The sequence below is a fragment of the Silene latifolia genome, chromosome 4 (assembly GCF_048544455.1).
Source record: "Silene latifolia isolate original U9 population chromosome 4, ASM4854445v1, whole genome shotgun sequence".
Lineage (NCBI taxonomy): Eukaryota > Viridiplantae > Streptophyta > Magnoliopsida > Caryophyllales > Caryophyllaceae > Silene > Silene latifolia.
Genome location: NC_133529.1, coordinates 4,055,892 through 4,068,229, shown reverse-complemented (window position 1 = coordinate 4,068,229; position 12,338 = coordinate 4,055,892). Strand labels below are relative to the sequence as shown.

Sequence of the window (12,338 nt, the reverse complement as noted above, 5' to 3'; positions counted from 1 at the left end):
AACCAGGGGTCTTTGAAGAGATTATCTCACATTCTAAATTGTTTAAAGTATATCCGCCCTCTTAACGTCAAATTTTGAACAGTCATTTAAATGGCTTTTGCCTGAAGCTAAGTAAGACCTTATTTGTTTTTGAGTTTGTGTATTTTTTCTAAGCTTATTAAAATTTTTAAGTTAGATTTTAGTTTTTTTTTTTCCGTCAAAACTCAAATTTAATTGAGTTTATATGTACGTAATGTTTTTGAGTTATAATCTAATTTTTTGAGCTTAATGTTTAGGTGAATAAACTTAGAAACTTTATAATAATACTCATAATTTTAAAAACAAACTTCAAAAACTTTATTATAATGTTCACAAAACTCAAAAACTTTATTATAATGCTCAAAAACTATACAACTGATGGTAGTATATCAGATGCATAATCTATCAAGTTTATAATTAGGACATATAGACAGTGGGTTACGACTTACGAGAAGGAACAAAAAAAATGGGACAAGAAATCCGGACTTGAATCTCTATATACTAAAAGAATAAGAAAAGCTCCAAGTTTTCCCGCCTAAAACACATTCCCTATTTAGATAATTCCCTATATACTTTCTTATTCTGATATAATCCCCTATATACTTTCCTATTTGAGGTGCATAAAATTTGTCTCTAAGTTTTTTGCAATAAAAATTTCGTTAGCTTTGTAAGATAAGTCGTATTATAAAAATTAATAAATTGTCAATTTACAATCTATAAATAGTATATTAAAAAATAAAACTTTATAAATACCGTGCATAAAATATGTTTGCATTCGCCAACGAAATTTGCAAAATCATTTGTTATTACAATATATCGGTTGCAGATGTCAAAAGCGTGGCCAATTATCGACTTTTTCGACCAAATTTTTTTGGTCGCTTTATCTGATTATCTAGTCAAAAATTTAACGAACGAGTAAATAATTACTACACATACGATAGAATTGCCTTTATAAAAAGCCAAAAGTTGTCCAATCTTTTTATTAGAATTTCTCAAATATAGTAAATAATCGCGTAATATCTCCTGCTAGAAAACATCAAACTAGTCACATATATGGTAAATTAATTCGTATTAGGTAGCCCATACAACTGTTCCAATCATTTATTTAGTTTTGATTAAGATACCGCTCAAAATGAATGTGAGGGGCGAGTACAAAAAATATAATTAGGAAACTTGTGATGGTGGTTGTGATGGGGGTTGTGAAGTTTGACTTCCATATAAACCTTGTGGTCCTTCTCCAACAAAATAAGTATTCTGATCGACGTAACCACCGCAACCGGCGTAACCACCTCGCCCAGAAGAATAGCCGTTACAACAAGGATGACAGGCGTTATGAGCACCTGGTCTTTGGCCACCAACATTAAAATAGTCTTCAAAACTCACGTTAGCATCTTCATTGTCTTTATATTTATCTCCAAGAAATACCGTGCTTAATACCTTTTTAGTCACGAGCGATTCCTTCAGCAATCTCTCCACCTTAAAAATCATTTAATCAATTAGATAACAATTAATCGAATGAAGCTAAATTACATACCACAAAATAACCAGTTTAAGTGATATCCATCTAGGGTTTTTCTATCATTGCCCAATGGGTTATGGGTACATTTAAAATCGGAATTACTTTTTCACATACGAACTTTACTCTTTCACATACACTTAACACTTTATCATTATTTTTCCAATCAATACCCTTCTAACCTTAAACCCAATCAAATTATCTCTAATTTCTACCCCTTTTTTCCCTAAAACCTAACCTAATTACTCAGACTTTAACAATGAATCTTAATGTACTAATCAATGAAGTATTTTCTGTCTATCAATTGTTTTGCAATTTTTATCAATTACTCCTATCAAGATTTGTTCCTAAGTCATAAATGTTGAAATAGGGTTTATAAAATAATAATATTGATTGAAGACGGTGGTGCGGCGTGCATAGCAAAGTGGAATCGAACGAACTGAGAAAAGCATTCTCCACAATCTCCTTTGGACAAGTTCCAAATCCATAGTACTTCGTAATATAGTGCCAGGAATACTATGGGACGAAGATCTGGACAAATTCCATAATAATAATAATAATAATAATAATAATAATAATGGTGGTGGGTTGGGAAGATATATCTGGGGGAGGGTGGGTCGGGGAACTGTTACAATAGGGTGGTCGGACAGGTTGGTCGATTTAAGGAAAGCAGATATTGGCCGGAGCATGTCGGCCGGACTACGCCTCTATCGGAGTAAGGGCGGACAAGTGGTTGCCGGAGGGAGGTGAAAGTAAGGAGGTAGGTGAAAGAAAATTAATTGGGTGAGGGATGAAAAAATGACAAGGGTAAATTTGTAAAAGACGTATGTGAAAGAGTAAAAGCCGTATGTGAAAAAGCAATCACTTTAAAATATTCTCATCTTTCACCCCATACGGAATATTCCTTTCTAGAATATTCCCTTTTAATATATTGTAGTCAAAATATTTTAGTCAACCCATATATGAAATATTTCTACTATAATATTCTACACAATCAAAATAATATTGTCGTCAATCACTATGCCCCATATATTGAATACTAGATTTTGTGCCCGTGCGTTGCACGGGTTTAAATTTGTCTTTCCTCTAATTGTTTAGATTTTTTAATATCATTTTGAATGATATGTAAAAGTTGTATTTCAATTACTCAAATAATTACAAATTATTCTAAAGTTTTATCCTTTAAGTTTTCACTTTTCAAATTTATAGCTAATTTTCTAATGGAATATAATTTAGTAATTTGTAAATTAAGTTAATTATCCGTACGTAAAACACCATATAGTTATAGTAAATGAAACTTTTATTGAATGTTTTGCTTATCACCCAAATACTTAGCTCAACGATTGTCATCACCTCATTATACAATGTAAACTCCTCAAAACTGCAAGTCGTTTACCTTACTGTGTTGTTTATCCTCATTGTTTATCTCCATATTAAACGGTAGAACTGTAGAAGTGTCAAATTAACGGGAAGAGCTTCATCTAATAATATAGTTCTATTTTTTAGATAAATGGAAAAATTCAATAAAATATTACACCAATTGTGTTCAAGTAAAAATCTTTAAAAAATGATAATAAAATGATAATTTCCTTTATGAGAGAGGTCTTTTATTGAGATTAATGAGAGACCATCTTTAATCAATTGAATCAATTAGGGCAAGAGGGGTGTTAATTTTGCTAAATTAGGACGTGTGTTAGGGTTAATTTGGCAGATGGAGTGATTATTGCAGACCACAAATAGGATGGATTATTGTTATCAAATAACCCTATAAGATATATGTAATTTATCTTTGTTAAGAGTTTTACATAATCCATGGCTTTGCTCATTATTGTATGAGCACAACCATTCAATGAAAAAAGATCGGCTAAGTGTATTTTACCGATTCATCTAATAAATTAGAGAAAGAGTTAACTTAAATGTTAAAACTACGTAATAATATGTTATGGAGTATGACATGAGGAACATAATAAGTGTGGCCGATCTAACAAAATCACTAATACTACGATTTGCTAAAAAACTATGTCCACAACTGTATTAGTAACAAAATCTACTAACAAAATAGTAGATTTACTGATTACGTAATCAAGGCGTTAAGAGAATTAAAAGGACCTTAAATGAAAATATTTGGTTTTAGTGTATTGATAGCTAATATAGGTAGTTTAAAAAAATGAAAACAATTAAAAAAAGAAAAATGAGATGGCGCCACCCGGTGACTCTCAATTTAGGTGTCACCGGGGTTATTATTGTAAATTTATTAGTTGATTTGCTTTCCCTCCATCAAAATTTGAAATTCAAACTAAATAGTCTTAAAGGGTAGTTTAGGAATTTAACATTATTAATTAATAATTGTAACAATAATGATAATTATAGATATTAAAAAAAAAAAAAATATCTCACCGAAATAGGCGTTTTTAGTGGAACTACTAATATTCTTACCATTAACCAAGACTGATTATGGTATAAATAAAGCCAAATTCCAATAGGAACTAACTCAAGGCTTTGGTAGGATATGAAGATATTGACGGTAACCAAGTTGGATTGAACATTAACAGTGTGTACTCGAACAAATCTGTTTCGTTGAACTCATCTAATATCCTTATTGCAAGTGGTGACGATATTACTGGAATGATTTTGTATAATGGTCGACATATATGATGAATGTCTATGTCGTCAAGGGAAATACACCGTGACATAAAGGCTAGTAACATTATGCTTGATTCAGAATTTAATGCCTGTTTGGGAGATTTTGGCCTTGCAAGAATGTTCAGCCTAAGCAAAACGGCACAATGAAGCAGATGAACACAATGATGAAGAACGATATTGTGTTATAGATAATTTAATGTAATTTTGGTGTAAATATTATTCTAATTTGATTTTTTAAGAGTTTAATTGTAGTTGAATATTTATTAGATAAGGCAAAATTACATATCTATCCTCCAACATTTCGAGCAAAAACGAAAAAGACCACTCCTGCATCATATATGTGTCTTATTATTCAACGCATTGCAATAAAAACAGTTGGGATGAATGTTCATCATCAAATACTTGAACATTTCCGTCATCCGAAAATTTGAGCATAGAAGACGAGTCTTGTACTGTTAGGACTTTTGTTGTGTGCAAACCCGAGTTCCTTCGGAATTGGAAGAGTCTTGATATCATCAGCATAAAGCATGGATATCAATGTAAAACATTCGGCTTATCTGCAGGAAGTTCTGGAATGCATTATTGTCCCACCAATCATGTGGCCATTGATATTTTTCAAAGAAATTGGTCGTCACCATCTTGCAATGATCTAAATACTTCAACAAACTAATTAGCACAGTAGAAAGGAGGAAAACAAGGGGAAAATAGTTTACAAACCCGGCTTTGACACTACCTTCCGTTTTGTTCATTAATGCACATTAGTTATATTAGCTATGAGAATACACATTAAACTCAAAGTCACTCAAAGTCAAAAGTTTATTGTTCACCTTGCCTTAGTATTAGTTTATTGTTCACCTTGCCTTAGTATTCTCTCAATCTCAAATTAAGAATAGGAGACGACCTAATTAAATTCGTCCGTGGACGTCGAACTTGAGTACGTAAATTTGCTTGTTTTGTAATCGTGATCACCTACATACGTAATATGGATAACTCATTAGAAAAACATTAAAAAAATACTAACAAATTAAAGTCAATGAAATCAGAAAACATGATATGGGTCGATGAGCAAACTACGTAATGGACTATATTAGACACAATGAATCCATGAATACTAATCACAAAAAAAAAAAATGCAACAATTCGATTAAATAAACATTAGAAAACACAATAATGATAAAAAATAGATAGCTAATATGAAGCATAATTGTGGAGCCATGAACGCTATGATTCAATAATAATCGTCAGGTTATGGGTATATATACACATAGTCCATGGAGACATGGAGTAGCATGCAACTGGAGTATTTGTGTGGAAATAATAGATTAAAGAGTCATTCATTAAGAAGACTCCTTCAAAATCATTACTTTTGGTTGCAACAAACTTACGGGCATATATTTTTTAGACTTTAAAAATTAGGTGATAGTAATTTACATTATCTTATAATTATTAGATAGAATTTGCACAAATATTAGATAGAATTTGCACAAATATTGGGGATAACTAACTATACATAAATATTGGGATAATTATACATAATATTATTTTAAATAAAAATTAATTAGGTAGTTTTATAAAGTTGGAGTCTCTAGAATTGCCTGAAAAAAGCCTCTTTTATATATATATATTGATTTCTTATGGATATATGTTAAGTGATATCTATCTAGGGTTTTTCTATCATGTGCCCAATGACTTAACTTTGCTGTTGTTAAGGGTGTAAGAGCTCCCCAACGATTTCATGTAAACTTTTAAAAAAATAAAAAAAAAATAAAGCTTTTTCTAACGTGTGCCCTTAGGACATGGCACACATTAATCATAGGAGGACACCTAAAAAAATAATAAATCTCTCGACTTTAATTTTATGGTTAGTAATTGAAAGTTCCGGACTTAATCATAGGGGGAGACCTAAAAAAACACCGGGAAGGTACATACATCTCAAAAAGCGAAAAAAACATATAAATTGATTGATTGAATCATTATATAGAATACTTACCGCGAGTTTGCCAACCTGAACCTCTTTCTCCTCCAACTTGTTCACGGCCGAACCATAATCACCCAACTCATTAAGACGATTATGCAACGAAACCGTTGACATGGGCTCGACGGTCAAATCATCCATGACCATGTACTTACCAGCTTGAACATGATCACAACATCCGTGTTGAATACTGTTTGATGAGTTGATACGCTCAATTAGGGTTTCCCTCGTATTTATAAATCTAAAGTGAGAAGAATCCATGTTTTTGATGGTGTTATAGAGATTACCCAAACTACCCTCGGCTACAATACAGTTTTTTCCATCAGTTTGGGAAAGGTTAAGGAAGGAAGCAATGGGTAAAGACGGAATATTGAAGAGAAAATCGACGAAGTCTTTGTTGGCTTCGGCGAAGAGGAGTTGTTTCGTGTTTTTATCGATTATAAGCTTCAATTTAATTAGGGGAGTCTGATTATGAGGAAACATCTTTAATTTAAAAGTTTCTTGTAGGTTTAATCGGTGTAAGATATTGAGAAGTTTTGTGTTTATTGACTTGAATAATTATGATCATACAATGGTTGTATTTATACTATAATACAAGAGTCCAAATTTCCTGTTCTAACTCTAAGGAAATACAAATTAAAGTTTTCCTAATCTATTACAAATATACAAAATTAGGAAGGGTAGTAATAAGGAAATTGTAGCAAGACGGAAACCCAACTTGGTTTAGGAATTATTTCCAATATTCAGTAGTTTTCGTCTAGGGTTTGTAATTTACAGTATGTGTATATATATATAGATAGACAGACTTGCAATTGGAAAGAAGGGACTAACGTTAATTAGAAATACACTAAAACGGTTTTTTAATAAGTTATTGAGAGACCAGTCTTCTGTACCTTTTTATTTGTATTTCGTAACCATTTTGTTGTTGATCGTGACATAGTAATTTCGTACCTATTTACATAATAAATGTACCCATTTTATCTTTAATCATGATTTGTACCTATTTTATTGTCTTTAGTACCACTTTTTCTTAAAATTGTAAAATAGTCTCTCAATAAGCTTATTAAGAGACTGTCCCTCAGGAAATCTACTCCTTTCTATGTAAAAATGGGTACGTTTGTTTTTATGATAACATGTTACAAATGAAAGAGTCGTAAAAATGGGTACGTTTGCATTCGCTAGCGAAGTTTGCTAAATCGATTGTTATTACAACAAATCGTTCGCAGATGTCAAAAGCACGGCCAGTTTTCGACTTTTGCGACCAGAAAACTTTGGTCACTTCATCTAATTACCTTTGCAAATTATGAAAACTAGTCATCTGCAAATAGTTCATAAAACTAAAAACATTACTTCCACCGTTTCAATCATTTATTTAACTTTGATTAAAATAAGGCTCATAAAAAAAATAAAATAGATAAATAAATGAAAGTGAAGGCGATTACAACATATATATAATAGTGCAATTTGAAAGGTTGCGAGGGTTGTGAAGGTTGATTTCTAAATAAACCAATGGTGGAGCGAGGCGGTGCTAGCAAAATGGAAAAATCCGAAGTTTTTAGTGAAATTTTTGACTTTTTTCAATTTTGCTTTACCCCCTAGTCGAGAATCACTCCGTGCCGCTGACCTAAACGTGAAAGGGATTGTTCAAAAGGACCTTGTCTTTGGCCATCAACCATAACATAGTCTTCTTGTCGTTCGCTAGCATTTTCATCGTCTTTATATTTATCTCCAAGAAATACCGTGCTTAATACTCTTTTAGTCACGAGCGATTCCTTCAGCAATCTCTCCACCTTAATTATAACCAATCAAGTAGATATCAATTAATCAAATGAAGACTAAATTTCACTACATACCATAAAATAACCAATGTACTCCATATAATTGGGATGCAAAGTACATGAAAATTAAATATGAAATATATTTCCATTAATCCGAACTTTTTATAATTTAGGGTTATCTATAAAATCCCATCTTTTTCAGCAATTTAAAATTGGTCTTTCAACAAGTTTATTGAGAGATGTCTCTCGGGAGACCTACCCTGTCCGAGGGGCAACAACAACAACAATAATAATAATAAATCCCTCGATTTTATTTTAGGGTTAATGATACTATTCCGTCTTTGTATAATTTAAGGTTCATCATGACTTATGAAACACATCTCAAAAATCAAAAACAACATACTTACCTCGAGTTTCCCAACCCGAACCTCTTTTTCCTCCAACTTGTTCACGTCCGAACCATAATCACCAAGCTTATTGAGACGATTAAGCAGCGAAACCGTTGACATGGGTTCGACGGTCAAATCATCCATAACCATATACTTACCAGCTTCAACATAATCACGACTTCCGTGCTGAATACTGTTTGATGAGTTGATAGCGATTAGGGTTTCCCTCGTATTTATCAATTTAAAATGAGAAGAATCCATGTTTTTGATGGTGTTATAGAGAGTGCCCAAACTACCCTCGGCTACTATACAGTTTTGTTCATCAGTTTGGGAAAAGTTAAGGAAGGAAGCAATGGGTAAAGACGGAATGTTGAAGAGAAAATCGACGAAATCTTTGTTGGCTTCGGCGTAAAGGAGTTGTTTGGAATGTTTATCGATTACAAGCTTCAATTTAATAATGGTATTTATGGGATTCGACCTGGAATGTAGAAGAACTGGCGGATAACTTAACCCCCACACGGACATTGTTAGATGATTTATCTGAATTGAATTTCTGTGTAATCGTAAAGGGTCAAGGACTCTAGGGTTTTTATAGATTTAGGGTTTGTATACCAGGCCATGTTTTTCACGGCCACATGACATTTCTAGTAATCTCATGAGAGACCGTCTCTCAATATATTAACTATATATATGTGATCGAAAATAAAAACCGGACAAAGTTTTTTGTACGAATGAACTTTGACAAGACGTAACTCCGTTTAAAGATGTCATAAAACACGATCTTTTTTCCAAATTGAAGATCTCGTAAAGACGTTCCAACAACAACAACAACATCAGAGCCTTAATCACAAAATGATTTGGAGGCGACTGACATGAATCATCCTTTAGAACCGTTCATGGGTGAACGCACACCTCAAAATGCGAAAATAAAAATAAAAATGGAAGAATGAAAAGCAAAGGTAGAGAGCGAAACGTAATACAAAGTCAAGGTAAGACTTATAGGTTTTAAAAAAGAATTTCGGATTTCTGATTTCGTTTATAAGAGATATGACAAGTTAAACGTTTTTTTTTTTTTTGACAAAAGTAGGGATATTCAGAGAAAAAGTGCAAATTTCAGGGAAACCATGGGCATTACCCCTTGGAAAAATATGATTAGGACTCATCAGCCTCCAACTCTAAATATAAGACGATTGTACCTCAGAATCGAATCGAACACACTAAACAAACGCCCATTTTAGCACATACAAATGATAGCCTCAGTTTTTTTTCTTGGAACTGCAAATAGCTCATAAAACTAAACATAATACATCCTCTCTAACCCAATCATTTATTTAAATTTTATTAAAATACTGTTTATAAAAAATAATTGGTAAACAAATGAATGAAACCTTATCCACCCGCAATATTCTAATTGTAGCTGTTATTATGAGAATTATAGTAGGCATCACTATAATAATCAGGTCTACGGCCACCAACATTAACATAGTCTTCACGACGTTCTATGTCTTCATCGTCTTTATATTTATTTCCAAGAAATACCGTGCTTAATACCTTTTTAGTCACCAGTGATTCCTTCAGCAATCTCTTAACCTTATTAATCAATCAATCAATCAATTAGATAATACTTAGTAATTAGTCAAATGAAGGCTAAATTACAAGCCATAAAATAATAACCAATGTATATAATCGAATATACATTACTTACCGCGAGTTTTTCAACCCGAACCTCTTTTTGGTCCAACTTGTTCACGTCGGAACTATAATCACCAAGCTTATTGAGACGATTAAGCAGCGAAATCGTTGACATGGGCTCGACGGTCAAATCATCCATAACCATATACTTACCAACATGAACATGATCACCACGTCCGGGCTGGAGACTGTTTGACGAGTTTATACGCTCGATTAGGGTTTCCCTCGTATTTACCCATTGAAAATGAGAAGAATCCATGTTTTTGATGGTGTTATAGATATTACCCAAACTACCCTCAGCTACAATACGGTTTTTTTCATTAGTTTTGGGAAGGTTAAGGAAGGAAGCAATGGGTAAAGACGGAATATTGAAGAGAAAATCGACGAAATCATTGTTGGCTTCGGCGAAGAGGAGTTGTTTTGAGTGTTTATCGATTATAAGCTTCAAATTAATTATGGGATTCAGCCTGGAATGTGACATTGTTAAGAATTTTAATTTGTGTTTAGATGGTTGATCTGAAATGAATTTCTGTGGAATCGTAAAGGATTAAGGATTCTAGGGTTTATATAGATTTACGGTTTATATAATATAGATTTATGGGTTATAAGGAGTGTTGATGGACCACGGTTTTTCTAACGTGTGCTTATGGACATTAGCTAGTTTTAGAGAATGATTTTCTCTATTTTATTTCACGAGTACGTTTTCTGGGAGACGGTTTCTTTACAATTTTAAGAAAAAGTGGTATTAAAGATAATAAAATGGGTACAAATCATAATTAAAGATAAAATGGGTACATTTATTACTTTTGTCGTATTTTGTTTGGGTAATTCCTACTTCTTGTAACCCAAAAAAAAAAAACTTATTAAAAAGACCGTCACTCCCAAATTTTAGTGTTATTCCACTAATTATGGTAAAAATGAAATTTTCATAATATATATATTCTCAAGAGCTTGATTACAAAAATTCCACATTCCAAATGTTTTAAACTATAATGCCGTTTATACTTGAATTTAAAATACAGAGACATTTCTGGGTGACTCGTAATGAAAATAGGATGATGATGCAATACGACATATAATGTTAAACCCTCATCTTCTCTACTGTCGACAAATTTAGTTTAAATGTCACTTTGTTATATTCGCATGCACGGTTGCACGCTATAGGAGATTGAGCATATATTTGTTCGCTAATTTATGAAATTTCCCATTTCCATACTTTTTTCCGAGGAAAAAGCAAGATAACTCGTCTTTTTATCAAGATTTTTCGAATTGCACGCATGATATTTAAACGTAACATGTAATAATCGCACATAATATCTCCCGCTAAATAACACCATATCAGTCACATATGGTACATCAATTATTAGCAACACTTAAAACTGAAATTAGGGCGAGGTAATTAACTTTAATCATTAATCATGATTTGTACCTATTTTATTATCTTTAATACCACTTATTCTTAAAATTGTACTCAGGAGACCTACTCTTAACATACAAATGTCAGCAACAAATTTTCTATTTGAAAGTCCAAATAGTTAAAAAAAAAAAACGTAAAAACATTACTCCATATATGATTAGAACTTAGAAGCAATAATTAGATACTCCAAACAAGTTAAGCGGTATAATATAAGGGAGTAAACGATATAATAAGAGAGAATATTTGATAGTTTTCAGACTTTTCACACCAAAATAAACTAGATTGACGTTTTAGCGGAAACTCATATACATCATTATTAAAAATAATATTATTATACTATTATTGCATCTATATAGAGAACAACCTTAATTTACGACTCAATAATACAATAAAATTAGAAAATTTGCAAGAGAAGATAATCAACTTGTAAATATATTTGTATCAAAAAACAAGAAAATATAAATATGAAAACGATTATGCAAAATATTTATCTCATATCATACGTATTATTAGTGTAATTCCATATTTGTAACCCAATCAAAATATCCCATTAACGTGCGTTTCTGTAACAAATACTTCTTCCGTTCTAAAATAATTGACGTTTTCAATTTAAGAGGTGTGTCTTTGAATTCAATTTATACAAAAATATATTGGTCGGAAAATTATAAAAACTACACCGTAAAATTCCTTACGAATAGAGCTTTAATATGAGTATACATTCCAACATATTTAGTCATATATTTTGAGAGATGTTGAAGAGAGAAGTGAGTATCTCGAAAAGTGAGAATGACAATTAAAAAAGAACAGAGCCCTCGTATTGGGGGAATGGAAAAAACCTTTCAGTATCAGTTGTGTGATTCGTCTGATTAAAGACGAAATTAACACCTTGTCCTTGGCCGCCAACCACAAC

At 32.1% G+C, this 12,338-nt stretch overlaps 2 protein-coding genes across 2 annotated transcripts; both read right to left on the bottom strand.

Annotated features, from left to right (window-relative positions):
* Positions 1-966: 966 nt before the first annotated feature.
* LOC141651989 (uncharacterized) lies at positions 967-6,675 on the bottom strand. The gene is made up of 2 exons (XM_074459666.1): positions 6,168-6,675; positions 967-1,494 (listed from the first exon to the last, which is right to left on the bottom strand). The coding sequence occupies exons 1-2, from the start codon at positions 6,633-6,635 to the stop codon at positions 1,183-1,185; spliced, it is 780 nt and encodes a 259-aa protein (XP_074315767.1). The 5' UTR covers positions 6,636-6,675; the 3' UTR covers positions 967-1,182.
* Positions 6,676-9,560: 2,885 nt separating this feature from the next.
* Positions 9,561-10,547, bottom strand: LOC141651988 (uncharacterized). The gene is made up of 2 exons (XM_074459665.1): positions 10,025-10,547; positions 9,561-9,909 (listed from the first exon to the last, which is right to left on the bottom strand). Exons 1-2 carry the CDS (start codon positions 10,490-10,492, stop codon positions 9,727-9,729), a joined length of 651 nt encoding a protein of 216 aa, XP_074315766.1. The 5' UTR covers positions 10,493-10,547; the 3' UTR covers positions 9,561-9,726.
* Positions 10,548-12,338: the final 1,791 nt, after the last annotated feature.